Source organism: Rousettus aegyptiacus, unplaced genomic scaffold (genome assembly GCF_014176215.1).
Source record: "Rousettus aegyptiacus isolate mRouAeg1 unplaced genomic scaffold, mRouAeg1.p scaffold_m13_p_4, whole genome shotgun sequence".
NCBI lineage: Eukaryota > Metazoa > Chordata > Mammalia > Chiroptera > Pteropodidae > Rousettus > Rousettus aegyptiacus.
In genome coordinates, this window is record NW_023416307.1 from 107,744,382 (window position 1) to 107,759,586 (window position 15,205).

Sequence of the window (15,205 nt, forward strand, 5' to 3'; positions counted from 1 at the left end):
GCCACCCATTGTTGTACATAAAGTTTTATTGGAACACAGCTGTGCTCATTCATTTACATATTGCCTATTGTCATTTTCACACTTCATTAAGATAGTTGAGTCATTGAAACAGAGATCTATCTTATGGCCCTCAAAGCTTTCATTACAGTTATATGGACCTTTACAGAAATGTTTGCAAATCTGTTGCATAGATATATATGAAAATGTGAAAAGAGTGATGATTACATAACAAACTCCTTCATTCTATAGATGGGAAAACTGAAACTAGAGATGGCAGAGAATTTCCCAGGTTTATTTATGTCTGGATATTCTGATCCTTATATCCTAATAGCTCTAACAATCATGAAAGAGAAAGATTTCAGCTTAGATATCAACACCAATGAATGGCTTGTTGAGAAGATCTCAGGGCTCAGTGAGAAAGAAAGTAATGATTGGTTTATCTTCCATGGTTAATAGTTATATTGCCATCTCCTTCCTTGCATATCTGCCATGTAAGCACTTTCTTCATTGGACCAAAACAGAGGTGCTACATTGGACCCTCATTAAAAGCACTACTGCCTAACAGTTCAGCAGTGATTCTTATACATGCTCATCTAAATATCTTCCCTGGCAACTGCCTACCACATCATATTTTGCCTAAAAGAATTTAACTTGGGATTTTATCTAAACTTGATTTGTCATTACAGGAATCTTAACTTTTAATGAAATATGTTCATGGGGCACAGAGATGGGGTGTAAAATGGGAAATTGTCAGTTTATTGGCTTTTGTGACTCAAATTTAAAGTTTTTATGTTTATGTTTTTTTGCAGCTGGACAATCCAGATGAGCAAGCGGCACAGATCAGGCGAGAGCTGGACGGACGACTCCAAATGGCAGACCAAATAGCCAGGGTAAGGGAACTTTGTGCACATTTGCTGGGAGACCAGACCAAAGTCCCACATTGGAAGCACACAAATTATTAAAGGCCATGAAAAAAGAAAACTGAGAAGCAAAGAGAAGGGAAGATGAGGACAATCGCCCTGATTGGGCCTTAGCCCTGCTTTCTGGGGGCAACTCTCCCAGAAATAGCTCATGTATTTCCTATACTCCAATCAATACCCAAACTTCAGCCTCACCTTTCTTCTGAGTCCCAGACTTACATTTCAACTGTCTATTGAGCATTTCAACTTGGACATGTCCCTGGCATTTCAAGTTGGATGTATTCAAAATCTGACTTCTTATCTTCTTCCTCTCATCATATACATATATCCGCATTCACTCCTTTTCGCCTACTCTCCATCCAGTTACTATGGATGAAACCTCCTAGTCATTCCCATTATTTCCTTTCTCTCCGCAACACCACATTCAATCAACCACCCGGTTCCTTGATTCCACCTCCTAAATATGGGTCAGATCTCTTTACTGCTTTCCAGCACCACTTCTACTACTTTGATTCAGACCTTCGTCTTCAACTCCTGGATCTTAAAATAGCTTTCTAATGGGTATCCTATGATCCAGTTCCTCCCCTTCTCCTGTCCAACCTTCATGCAGTTGCCATTCTAAAACTTATATAATAACATCTCAAAAAAGAGGCTCAAAAGTTTTCAAGAGACTCCTTCATTGTCTTCAGAACAAAATCTAACTTCTTTAGTATGATATTCAAGGCTCTTAATCCCTAGACCATGTCCTACCTTATTAGCCTCATCTCCCACAACTTTCTCACCAGAACTCCCGTTCCAGCTACAGAGAATGTTTTACAGCCCCTTTTGAAACTTAGTGCCTTTGTATCCATTTTTGTTGCAACCTGAAATGACCTTTTCTCTCTCCTCCACTTAGCAAACTCTCTGACTCAGTCATCTGAATTCAACTTAAATCCTTTCTCTAAGAATCTAACAATTAGTCCCCTTCAATTTCATGCTTCTTTCATGCCACATATAAATTTTTATTGTAACAGTTCATTGAATGATGACTGTTTGTTTATATGTCTGAGTCTCCCAGTAGATAGAATTTCTATAGGACTGGAATTATGTCTTATTATTGATGACTGTTTGCATAAGTATTATTGCTGTTGCTGCCGTTTATGTTATAATTAACAGTATAATGCTAGTACTATAAATTGAGTGCTGACTCTTTGTCAAATATACTAACTGCTTTACATGTACTTTCTCATTCAGTCTTAAAAACCACTCTATAAAGGACATTTCTGTCACCATTCTTGTTTTAGAGATGGGGAAATGTAGGCTGAGGCACTAGATAAGAGGCTATATTGGCCTTTTAACTCAAGTCTGTCTAAATGTCAGGGCTGAAACAAGGGTGAGGCACTCACCTCAGCTTCAAAATTTAAAAGTGAGGGGCCAAAAATATAGTAATAAAAATAAATGATATTTTAATGCAATATTTTTAAAATCATAATCAATACCATAAAATCTATAAAGAAAAAATACCAGATTTTAGATAACCAGATCCTACTGGTTCCTATGGTAAACACAGGTCACATATCAGAGCGTAGAGCTTGGCATTCGACCTTTCTTTTTATGGAAAGAAGTATCTCAGGACTTGGATATGTGGAAAGAAATTCTACTGGAAGAGAAACAGAAGAGATATTCATTCCAAGAAGCATGAAAATTCTCACTTGTGCTCAAGTAGTTTTATTGAAATCTTTTGCATCTTGTTTTTGGACACCTTTAAAGTTTATAGTGGAGTCAGTCTGGTGGTTAAAAATAGTATGCAGTTACAGATTTGGCTAAAGGTAGTATAAAAGGCTCTTATGTTTGAAAACCCTGCTTAATGTGGGAGTAAATGTCAATAAAGCTTTAGAATTTACTTCTGTAAACTCAGTGTCTCCTCAATGAGTTATCCAGAAAATGGAGGCCATTTGATCCATTTCCTGTCTTTAAGCAGCTGCTACATCTCCAACTAAATATTCATCCCATTTAAAGAAAATCACACACACACATACACAAACATACACACACTTCTAAAACAAAATCATGGCACCTTTATTTTCCTTGTTTTGTTTACTTTGAGGATTAAGATAATAATTTAAGAAACTAGCGTAGGCTAACTTTAATTTTTTTTAAAGCTAGTTTTCCCTTTTACTTTTTTTTATTAAAAATTATTGGGGTGACAATTTTGATCCGATAAATAAAATAAAATAAAATAAAATAAAATAAAATAAAATAAAATAAGCATGGTGTGTTCACCACCCAAAGTTATTTCTAAAGACTCTAGATAAAAAAAATCTTATATAGTAAGCCAAATTGCTCATTTCTGAATAGTAAATCGAAGAACTCTCTCTCCCAGACCATATCACTAGATATTCTGACAGCCAGTAGGATATTATTAACAACTTAGAACTAGATTTTCTTCAATAATGAAATAATTAATTAAAGTGAATCTTGGTCATTATTGACAAAGAATGGAGAATAATTTCAAAGTATATAGGTCCCCCAAACTTTTAGGGTATTGAGGATTTCTATAAGAGAGTCTGCCCACTCCCATCTCCTATTCTTCTAGAAATTGACTTCTTCTGTAATGTTCATCCATGCCAGTGGCTTCTTGCCATAGTTAGTTGGTCCTAGAAGTAAGCTCTTCACCTATGTGGAACCAATTACATTTCTCAGACTGTCCTGATCACAAGTGATTGGTCCAGAAATGGATGCCTGATGTAACTAAAGCGATGCATCCTTTCCCTGGGACCTGTGGAGTACAGGCCAACATAGCTGTGCCTTCTAGTAGTAGAAAGATGTCTGAAGCCATTTTCAATTCTTCCATGTAGAGAAAAGAAGATAAAAGAATTGAGCCAACATACAGAGAGAAACAAAGACAGGGAGTGCCCTGAGATCCTTAGGATGTTCAAGTCCCCGGATACACTTAGTCTTGAGCCTCAACCGTGTCACCACTTTTCCTTATTTGGTTGGATTCCACAAAATATAAATTCTCTCTCTCTCTCTCTCTCTCTCTCTCTCTCTCTCTCTCTCTCTCTCTCTTTTTTTTTTTTTGCCTACACCAGCCTGGCTAGTATTAAGGGAAACTAAAAAATAGTTCATCTACTAAAAATTAAATAAAATATTAAGATCTCAGATATTGGCTAGTTCACGACAAGATGTTGAAACAAAGCACCTATGCTTATCTTTTTTTAGCATGCTCTGATTTTTCTATTTCCAGCATCACAGTGAATTTTAGTGAGGGTGTATAATTCAACCCATATGGCTGAACATCAGCTCTGTAAATATCATAACCAGAAATTCCTAGATATAGATGTCATTCATCATACATAATTCACTCTGTTCTCTGAATTAAAAGATGTATAGAACATTTTTGATTGCAAGTTAGAGGCAAAAACTTGAGGAAGCTTATGTAAAAGAAGGGATTGATTCTAGGGTTCAAAGAGTGTCTCACAGAGCCCATGGGCAAGGTGCAGCCAAGATCCAAGAAGGAACTGAAACCAGGGGACTCCAAGTGGTCAGAACTTCCCTCATCTCTTAACTTTGTGTGTCTCGTTTATTATTCCTTATTTCTCTGCAAACCAGCTTTCTTTGCTTCTCAGATAGGAAACATGGCTGCTCTACAGCTTTACATGTTTTCAGTATGGCCAAATAGGGAATCATTTAGTCAATCAACCTCTTTCTCAAATCTTTTTCCCTATCTCCACTCTCCATTTTTCTTACTCAAATTCACAATTTCATGAGTCAGGCCTCTGATTGGCTCCACTTTGTTCAAGGGCAAACTCCTGGAGCAATCAACTAATCCACTGTGGAAAGAGGGTGAAGTTCTCCCGAACAGGAGGATTCTGGAAATACCTCTCTGAGGGTGAAGGTAGCACTCAAGAGGTCAAGTCATGGGTGGGGTGGTTATTTTGAATTGAGAGACTCCCCAAGATGTGCCCCAAATTAATAACTATCACTTCTATGGTGTTTACTATGTGCCATACTCTCTTCTAAGCATTTTACATTTGATTAATCCTACCATAACCTTATTTTTAAAAGAGCTATCATTATCCCATTTCATAGAGAAGGCTGGAGTAGAGATATTAGAGATATTAAACTTAGCTAAGATTACTCAATGACCAGAATCTGTAGTCTTAATCAGTATGCATACCACCATTACGAAATGCCTTCCCGAATACAGGCCCTCATTTTCTTCTTCATCCTAATCCAAGGCTCCAACATGCCCTTCACCTAGGCCATCACTGTACCTCATCCTAACCTTTCTCTCTCTGCTAATCGGTTCTTTATTAAATGTGTCAGGCTATGCAATTTCACATAGGGTGGAGAGTTTCTTTAGACCTCTGACAAATAATCCTGGGAGTTACGGTAATTCTTCCCAGTTTAGGTACATCAAAAAGTTTGAGAGTTGTGCCCAAGTTCACTCAGCTGGAATGTAGAAAGCTGAGTGCTCTAATTCTAAATTTCATACTCTTTCTTTTGAGTAGTCAGATGACAGACAGGAAGTTATGCCAGGACAGGACTTCTCCCAGGTCCTCTTTCTGATGGTTGCCTTTCCAGGAAACTGCTTTTTTGTCTTCCACTAAAATTTTCTGTGTATTCTCTTTAGTTTATCCAGAAAGCCAAGTGAAGCAATAGCATCAGGAAGAACTGGCTCCTAGAATTCTGAATCCTTTTTTACTTTGATTTCCTTGGAATCTGGAAAAGAGGTTGTAAGACCCCCAATGGTTCTTCCAGCAGTATTCTGGAAAAAAGGCATATGTTTGTCCTTCCTTCCTAGCAAAGAAGGGAGGCACATGCAAGGTGGCTTTCTTCTACTCATAACTCTAACACCGTAATCTATCAATCAATTCAATCACACCAATATCTCATGAATCATCAGACAGAGATGGCTGAGCAAGTCCTCACTGTGAACGTCAGACATGCTACCTTAAAAGTTCCATGAGGAAATGTAAACATATTTTTTTTTAATATGGTAGAAGAGACGTCTTAATCCCTGTTCAAACATTTTCCCAAATCCTCTCATGTTGACATTAAAGTGTCCTCAAATTTCACCCAGGAATTAAGTCTAAGTTATTTAAATTGTGTGATCCGAAGTTGACATTGGAGCTTAAACAGGCACATTGTGGCATTAGTGCTGCTGCAATGTTTGCCAGGTTTTTTTTTTAGTCACATTTTAGGATAAAATTCCAAAATTTTTGAGCTAATTGGATAAGACAAATAATACAGACTTTGTAGTATTAGTGGCAGAGGTCTGGAAGTGAACCGCCATTGGTGTATCGTTTACATAAGAAGTTGCCGTTTAGACCCCTATGCTCTGCTGAGCAAAATTTTCATCTCATACCATCATCCTGTTGCAAACATTGATGAGGATATGCCCCCAGGAGAGAAATGATATCTGAATATCTCCCTGATAGAAAAGTTTTGCTTCAAACGTTGCCAAAAGTCAGGTAAAAATAGACTTCTCTTTTACCAGAGGAATCTACTACCCCACAGCTTACAAATTAATTTCGTTGTATCTGGCACCCACCCTGTGTTATAAAGTACTATAGTGCCCATGCACAGAGTAGGAGTTTAGTTCATTTTTTTCCTCAAAGAATGTGTGTGGGAAGCATTTTCCTGATTTTGGCCTTTGTCAGGTAGCTAGCGCCCAGGGAAATCTGAGATCAAGGAAAAGTCTAACTGCCAAAGTGGTCCTCTTGAGTTCACTCAAGAGAAGGGAAGTCTATCCAGTTCATAAAACCCGAGGAAATAAAACCAAGCCAATTAAAGACAGGTTTGTGTAAAGAAGCCAATCCAGAAAACTATATATAATACCTTTGCCCAGAATGCCTTCTGACTTCCATGAGGCTGATTTTGACAAATTACTACTAAGACTTTCTTTATCTTGTTTAATATTCCCAGCCTTCCTCCATGATCCCCTACACTTTACCCATGTCCACCATTCACACTGACTGATAATAGTGGACCAGCCGCTGATGTGGATAACAAGCCATCACCAGCCCTCTGCTGAATGCCATGAAATGAGGTGATGCATAGAGGGTGCACCATGCTGAGAGGCCCCAAACAGTTTGCCTTGGTTCTGTTCCCACCTGAGGACTATAATATGGTAGCTAAAAACATGGGCTCTGGGTTTCAAATGCAGTTCTACTGATTATTGATTTATTTTCTATGCCTTGTTTTTCTCCAGAAAAACGGTACTAACACTAGCCTCAATGGGTTGTTGGAAAGATTAAATGAGGTAAAACACATAAACCATTTAGACTAGTGCCCATCACACAGTTAACACTCAGTAAATGGCATCATGATCTTTATTTACTACAGTCACCATCATTAGTATTGGTATTGCTGATAGCAGTGTTGAGTACGGATAATGTATATATGTATATGCATATGTGTATGTGCGTATGTGTATGAGTAAATGGATATGTGAATCTGGATATGGATGTGAGTGTATGTGTATATGCATAAATGTACCTATACATGTATGTATACACATACACATGCATATAATCAGTTGTCAAAAGTATTAATGTGTGTTATTATCTCTTACTCTTCACAGTAACTATGAGGTTTATTATCCCCATTTCATATATGGAAACTAAAATTCAGACAGATTAAGAAACCTGTCTAAAATCACATAGCCATAAGTGACAGACACAGGATTCAAAGTAGAGTCTCTTTCATTAATGTGGACTGGATAAAGCTCCTTGGTACTCTTTGTACCCTGTACATACTTCTGTTACTTCATGTATAACAAGGTGTCTAATAGGCTGCTTTCTGTCATGCCCTCCCCATACCATTACCTATCTGCTGACTCATTCATCCCCAGTAACAACCATACTACTTGACTCATGATAAGAGCCCAGGAAGCACTTGAGAGATTGGATTAAATAGCTGCAACACTGTTGGTGAGCTCTTTTGCCTAGAAAGTTTTCTTCTGCCACCTCCTTCCTTCTGATTGTCTACCAGTAGATGACATTTGAGCCTTTGGAGTCTAAACATCCTCTATCTGAGTAGGGGTACCTTTGTCAGCTTTTACATCCTCTGTTGGTAAAAATGCAAAGACAGAAAAGCAAAGCAAATGGCTGATGAAGCTGTTAGCACTTTTAAATGCTATTTTTCAAGATGTTTCAAAAATCCCTCAGTGTAGGCAAGCATTAACAACCCTGGTAGGAATTGTCCTTGGGAAGACATCCGAATTGAGGAATGTTATTGGCCCAAAATAAAAATGAATGGTCAGCAAAGATTTTCTTTGGAAGACTTTGTCCACTTGTATGCTATGTCTTTCACAAAGCAGTATGAAAATACAATTCTTTTGTCAAGGCTAATTTACTTTTATGTTTGGGAAAGTAGCAATCAAGATGGATGACTACATATTCCTTATTTTGGCACAACTTCAGCTTTGAAATGTGTTTGTAATGGGTTTGCTACTGAAAGCTCCTCTCAAGAACCTCAGCTTAGATCGACAGAATGCTATTCGTTCTTAAGACTTACATACTTAGAGAAATGGCCTTGTTGTTTTCTTGCAGACTTCAGTTTTATGAGTCTCTTTTTATGATATCATTAGGAACTGTCCAACTCTGAAAGGAGTGATCATTCTTTGGATTTTTCCAATATCCTACTGCATAAAGTTTGGTGAACGCTAACTCTGGGCCAGAGTGGGGTTGTTTGTAACCACAGATCTTCTTTCAAAGCTTCAAGACTGTAGAGTTACAAGGCCTTGACTAATTCCTGAAGATGAATGTGATGAAAAGGACTGCACTTGATGGCAAAGTCTCTAAAGACTGATTAACAGGAAAGAACTACTGCAGAGATATGATGGTTTTTCTCACTATCTCCATGGCAACTGCAAGGCCAGCAGCTGCCAGTAAAAATCAGAGATACCACTTACCTGGCTCTCCAATAATCCCATGTAGTTATAAGGTTCGGGCTCCAATATGAGGAGGAAAGAGGTCAGTCTAACAGCCTGCAGGCTATTAGGATGTAACCTTTGCGCTCGGCAGCCTTTAACATGGTCTTTGGGACCATTCAGTAACCATGAGTTAGTCTACCTCACTTTTCCCTTTGTTCTAAAGTAAGGCCATGTTTAAAAGGATGTAGGAAAATGTTCTGTGACCACATACAGTTATGTAGACCTTCTTGGATTCATGGCCACCTGTTATTCTTTCCACCATGGAAAGAATAAAATAGCAGTAACTCTGTCTCAGCCAACTCAGTTTGATGGCAAACTCTTCTTTATCCATTGTATTACTGGTGTAAGGGTCACTTCCTCTTGAAAGCCATCCTAATTCTCTCAGGAAGAGTTCACATCTCATAGACTTCCAGTACAACATCTACCTTGATGTTTCCTTATAGATCTTTCACTCCACTAGCTGTAAGCTCCAAGAGAATAGTCCACATCCTTGCATCATGCTCCTCCTGTACCTAATACTGTACCAGGCACAGCATTGGTGGCAGTAAATGTTTCCCAAGTGATGATGGCCCAGCAGCCAAGTCCTCACATTCTCATGACCTTTTTCATCAAAAGTACCCAAGTTTTTGAGGCTCATAGTTATGCTCTGATTGAATCCAAGAATGATAAAAATCAAGCCCACTATACATAAGTTTTAGAGAAACACGAATACTGCATTAAATTATTATTAGCTCCTGTCAAGCTCATCAGCTTATCATCTCATCTCAGAGGTATCCACCCTGCTTCTCCCCTCACATTCACCCACAGCATGTTTAGAAAGCACCACACAGTGGGCTGAGCCCAACTATAAAGCAGGAAATGATTGTACCAAGAGATTACAGAAGAAATCGCTACTCTAAGGCTGCTGGGTAGATTTCAGACCCCCATACTCATTTACATGAAAATGTAGAATTTCAGTGTTCTTCCAGAATGTAATTCATCAACTCTTTACCTCCTACTCACAGATGAGTTTTAGCTGCATTGATATTTAACATGCACTTTTTGACAAGCCATTCACTCATTCACTCAGCTCATATGTATTGAATATTTACTATGTGCCAAACATTATTCTAGATATCAAGATAAGTATGGTCCTGCTTCATAGCCTAGCCATAGACATTAAACAAATAAATTTTACAATTTACAAATTAATTATAATAAATGTTACCAAGAGGGTGAGATAAGAATTACAATAGGGGACCCAACCTAGAGAAGTTAAGTTTTTAGGCTGAAATATAAAAGGTGACAAGATAGTTGAAAGCTGCTTAGGGACACAAATGAAAATTGAAACATGACAATCTCTGGGTAAGAAGAAGACTGGCATAGCACAAAGGCATCTTCAAGTTCCTTCAGAGGATCCACTATGACTGAAGCTTTATGGTGGCAAAGAAGAAATATCCTTCTAGCTAAATAGTAGGTAGGGGGAATTATTGAAAGGAAAACTAGAGAATCTCAAGGAACCAGAATATAGAAGGAATAACTAAGCTTTGTGGGAAAATCAATAAAAGTCAAAGCTCATTTCTATGACTCTAGATAGCTTATTTTCTCTGCTTCTCTTCCTCCTGCTCTTCTTCTCTCCCTTCTTCTCTCTCTGTCTGTCCTACCTCCCTCCCTTCCTCTCTCTCTAGCTCTTTACATCTTTCTCTCTCTTCTTTGTCAAAGGTCTTATACTGCTTTCATCTAGTCCAATATGGCAGCCACCCATGAGTCTACATGGTCTTACTGTTTCAGCTCCATCTCTGATTGCAGTCTCAGTATCTCTCAGTTCAGTTGCTTGACAAAGTAAATCTGGTTTACTGCAGGCCAATTAATAAAAATAACTGGTTGATTTTGAGTCAGGTCCCCACGTACTAGGCATATTATTTTTTTGTCACCCAGAATTGGCAAACCACTTCATGTTCTTGTGATCTGGGTAGAGTTCTACCCCCAGCTACAGAGATGGAGGACATAACTTTGCCCAGATATTGTGGCACTGTGCTAGAAAAATGTTGAGCCTAGTTGAGTACAGCTGCCTGCCTTCTAATTATTCACAATCCCTAACAGGTACCAAACATATATAAACAAATAGTAAGGAAGAGTCAAATGTTTTATTATAATTCTATTTTTCCCCAGTTTGCTCCAGCATATTTGATTTGTGCCTAAGCAAATCACCACAGCATGTTACTGGTCTTCGAAATTGGTTCAGGATACATACATAAGTCAGACTTTGGGTGAGAATTCTCAGAAAAAAAAGTTTCTCCACCTTCCATGGGCATTACAAGAGGAGATATTCTTTCTTCCTTTAGATAGTGTGATGTGATGTTGTGAGATGCAGATCTATAGCAACCTTTTTATGACATTAAGGGGAGCAAGACTGAGCACAGGGCCAACCCAAAGGAACTCAAACCAAGATTTGGAGGCAAAACTCACTCAGCTGTGATGATATCACTGAGTGCTGATTCCAGCCTTATATGAAGCTGGGTCTACCCCAAGACATTTTGAAGCCAATAAATTATTTTCATTTTTTTTAATTATTATTTATGCCTACAGCACCTGTTCTTTCTAGGTACTCCCATCCAACTACTAACCAGACCCAAGCCTGCTTAGATTCTGAGATTAGACATCGGGCTTATTCAGGGTGTCATGGCTGTAGACCATAGACCATGGCTCCACTGGGACAAGAACCCAGGACCCTCTGCATGTAAAGCAGATGTGCTAACCACTACACTATGGAACCACAGCCTCTTTTCATTGTTTAAACTAATTCAAATTGGATTTTTCTGTCACTTGTAGATAAAAGTCAAATCGATTTGGTTTACTCCTCACCTGATCAGTTATGGTGCTGGCCTGTGGGGAGGGGCAAGTTCATGTTTCAAGTAGGAAAGTGATTGATCTGAAGTATATTTAAGGTACCTGGACAACTTAGAGGCATGAAGAAACAAAGAACACAGCTAAAGCATATTGCCTTTACAACCAAATTCTCATGCAAGGAAGTAAAAACAAACAAACAAACAAACAAAAACAAAAACAAAAAACAGGTCAGGTCTGATAATGACTTTATTTTCTTTTCTAAAAAATTTTAATTATGTTTTTCATTACCTTATAAATTTTTTTCAACTTTTTTGAAAACAGTAGCTATTCTTTTTAGAAATAGCCATGGGCTATGTTTGAAACATCTCAAATGATCTCATTTTGAATTATTCATGTGAGAAAATCTCTATAGATATCCAGAAATAGGGTGTCTTTCTGTCTCCATAACATAAAAACAACTGACTGCATTTTGCTAAAAAGAAAAACTGTTTCAAACTGAAAGCAGATTTGAAAAATATGACCCCGTTTTCCTTTCCACAAATCAAATATGCTGGAGAAAACCAGGGAAAAATAGAACTATAATAAAACATTTGACTCTTCTTTACTATATGTTTATATATAGTTGTTACCTGTTAGGGATTGTAAATAACTAGAAGGCAGGCAGCTGTCTACTCAACTAGGCTAAACATTTTTCTAGCATGGTGCCACAAATATCTGGGCAAAGTTCACTAGTGGGAGATGTTATTATAACTCTGGGCTATCAGATGAAAACTCTCCATGTAAATTATGTCGCTATTTAGTCCTCTACTCTTATATATATATGTATTTTTTTTTACAAGGAACGCAAATTTCCCAAATTTGTTTCCAAAGAAATGGAAAACATGTACATTGAGGAGCTGAAGTCATCTGTCAACCTGCTCATGGCCAACCTAGAGAGCATGCCAGTGTCCAAAGGTGGTGAGTTCAAGCTTCAGAAACTCAAACGCAGCCACAACGCTTCCATCATCGATATGGGCGAAGAGAGTGAGAACCAGCTCTCCAAGTCAGATGTCGTGCTGTCTTTCTCCTTGGAGGTAAAAAGCTCTAAACCCTTGAAAGTTTCCTGGCACAGCAAGCAGGACATGGGTGATTAGATGCATCACAATCAGCTTGTTTTCTTCCTTGCACCCCAGGGGCAGTTACTAAAATAACAGCTTGCTAAGCATAGGTCAGCTAATCAGCAAGTGATTCCCCATCTCCAGGAGACCATGCTTTTTTCAAGGAAATGCAGTCTTAAGAACCATCTACTAAATTTAATCTTGCATTACTTTTCATGTCTTTAAGCAGTGATCAAGGATTTTGTTAAGACCTGTGCAATTTAGAAAGTTTATAATTTGGGCAACCTGAGTTGAAGTTATAAGAGAAGCAATCTAGCATCATATCATGGTGAGTTGTAAATATTCTTTCCCATCATCTCTCTTGTTGGCTACACAGTAGAGAGCCTGTTGTTGTGGAGCCCTTTTAGTTTATCTCATAACCCTAAGAAAAAACCCATTTGGGCCAGAACTGTGACTGAATGCTCAATATGTCAATACATTTCTCTTTAACTTCTACTCAGATGTTTGTTTTTTATACCTATAATTGAAGGAGTGGTTCTGATCTAGCTTCATCAGATTTACCCAGGAAGCTGGTTCAGTATGAAGATCCCTGGCACCACCCAGTCCTATTGTCCTAAATCTCTAGGGGTGAGAATTTAAAATGGTACAGTCACTTTGGAAAACAGTTTGATGTTTTCTCAAAAAGTTAAACATAAAATGACTATGCATTCCAGCAACTCCACTCTTAGATATCTATCCCAAAGAAATGAAAACACATGCCACATGAAGACTTGCTCACAAATGTTTATAGCAGCATTTTCATAATACCCCAAAATAGAAATAATGTGTATCAACCAGTGAATGGGAAAAATGTGGTCCACCCATACAAGGAAATACTATTCAGCAATTAAACTACTGATATATGTTTTGATTTATTAAACTTCAAAAACATTATGCTTAGTGAAAGAAGCCATATATAAGAGACCACATATTGTTTGATTTCATTAACGTGAAATGTCCTGAAAAGGCAAAGCTCCAGAAACAGAAAGGAGACTTTTGTTTCCTGAGGCAGGGGATAAAAATGGACATGAGGGACCTTATTAGAGGAGATAAAAATATTCTAAAACTAACTTATGATGATGGTTGTACAACTTAGTAATTACTGAAATCAGTGCATTGTACATTTGAAATGGATTAATTATATGATATTTAAAATATGTCTCAATAAAGTTATAGAAAAAAAGAATCTCTAAGTTCAGCCCAGGAATGTGCATTTTAATGAGCTATCCCAGTACTTCTTATGCACAACCAAGTTTGAAAACCATTGATAACTTACTAATGCTCAAAACCCTACAAGGATTATATTATGACTCTAGATTCGGGGAGAATAAGAGAATAGATCAAATTTCTATAGATATAATTAGAATCTGTAAAGACTGAATTAATTTTCTAGAACATCATTAAGGCTTGCTTTGAATTAACCACATATAATTTGTTTGTGCTCAGTTTGGGTTGCAATAGACACATTATAATATTTTCAACATGTCTTTTACAGTTGAAAGAGGCAATATTGAAATAAATATACAGCACTTGGTATGTGAAAGAAATCATCAGTGTAATTTCACAGAAACTTTCTTTCTTTTTTAATCCTGCCAGAGGCACCCAATTCTTTTCTTAGGTGTCTTTCAATCTGATTATTGTCAATTAGAGGTAGCAATTTGTTCCCTACTGCCTCTTGTCTTTCTATAGAAAGGGGGGAGAAAGTGATTTATTGATTTCTGTGAAGCTTTTAAACCTATAATTTTCTAATTCTCTATCAGTACTCAATATTATAAAGCTGATTATCTGAAATACAGATGTGGGTGAGTTCCCACCATACTCACATGTTTACCTGATTCAAACAGGCTTTAACTTGTAAGTACAAGCACAGAATGAAATGTCCCAGGGTTTTTGAATACTTTTAAATTAGAATGCTAGATCTTACATCATACCAAAACTGCCAGGAAAATCGTTGTACGTCTATTTGTGAATGTATTTTGGGGGATGTGAAAAAGGGAAGGAGGAAGAGGGAAAGAAACTGTCATCTCATCAGAAAAGACTAGGTTTGAATTTTCAGGTTGGTACAAGATATATAATTATAGAATTCCATGGCTGGAAGGGGCACCAGAGACAGAGAACTGCAGCAAGAGAACCGAGGTCCTTGATGCCGAGTGGCATGACCTTGGGCAGGGGAAGTGCTCTGATGAAAAATAATAGGTATTTATAGAATGCCACTGTAGACCGGTGCTCATCCATCATTAACTCAGGAGTCCTCAGGACAATCTTTTGAGGCATGTGCAGATACGGAAACAAAGCCTCAGAGAGGTTAAGGAACTTGAAAATGATTACACAGCTAGTGAAGATGCAAATTTAAGATTTGAACTTAGATCTTTTAATTCCAAAATGTGTGATGTTACCTC

The 15,205-nt window shown here is 37.7% G+C and overlaps 1 protein-coding gene across 15 annotated transcripts in view; it reads left to right on the forward strand.

Moving 5' to 3' along the window:
• Positions 1-15,205, forward strand: part of CADPS (calcium dependent secretion activator) — a 442,570-nt gene that overhangs the window by 192,863 nt on the left and 234,502 nt on the right. For all 15 annotated transcript variants that reach the window (XM_036218629.1, XM_036218630.1, XM_016150172.2 and 12 more), the window contains exons 4-5: positions 810-890; positions 12,510-12,743. In XM_036218629.1, coding sequence (XP_036074522.1) covers positions 810-890; positions 12,510-12,743 — 315 coding nt within the window. The remainder of the gene's footprint in view (positions 1-809; positions 891-12,509; positions 12,744-15,205) is intronic.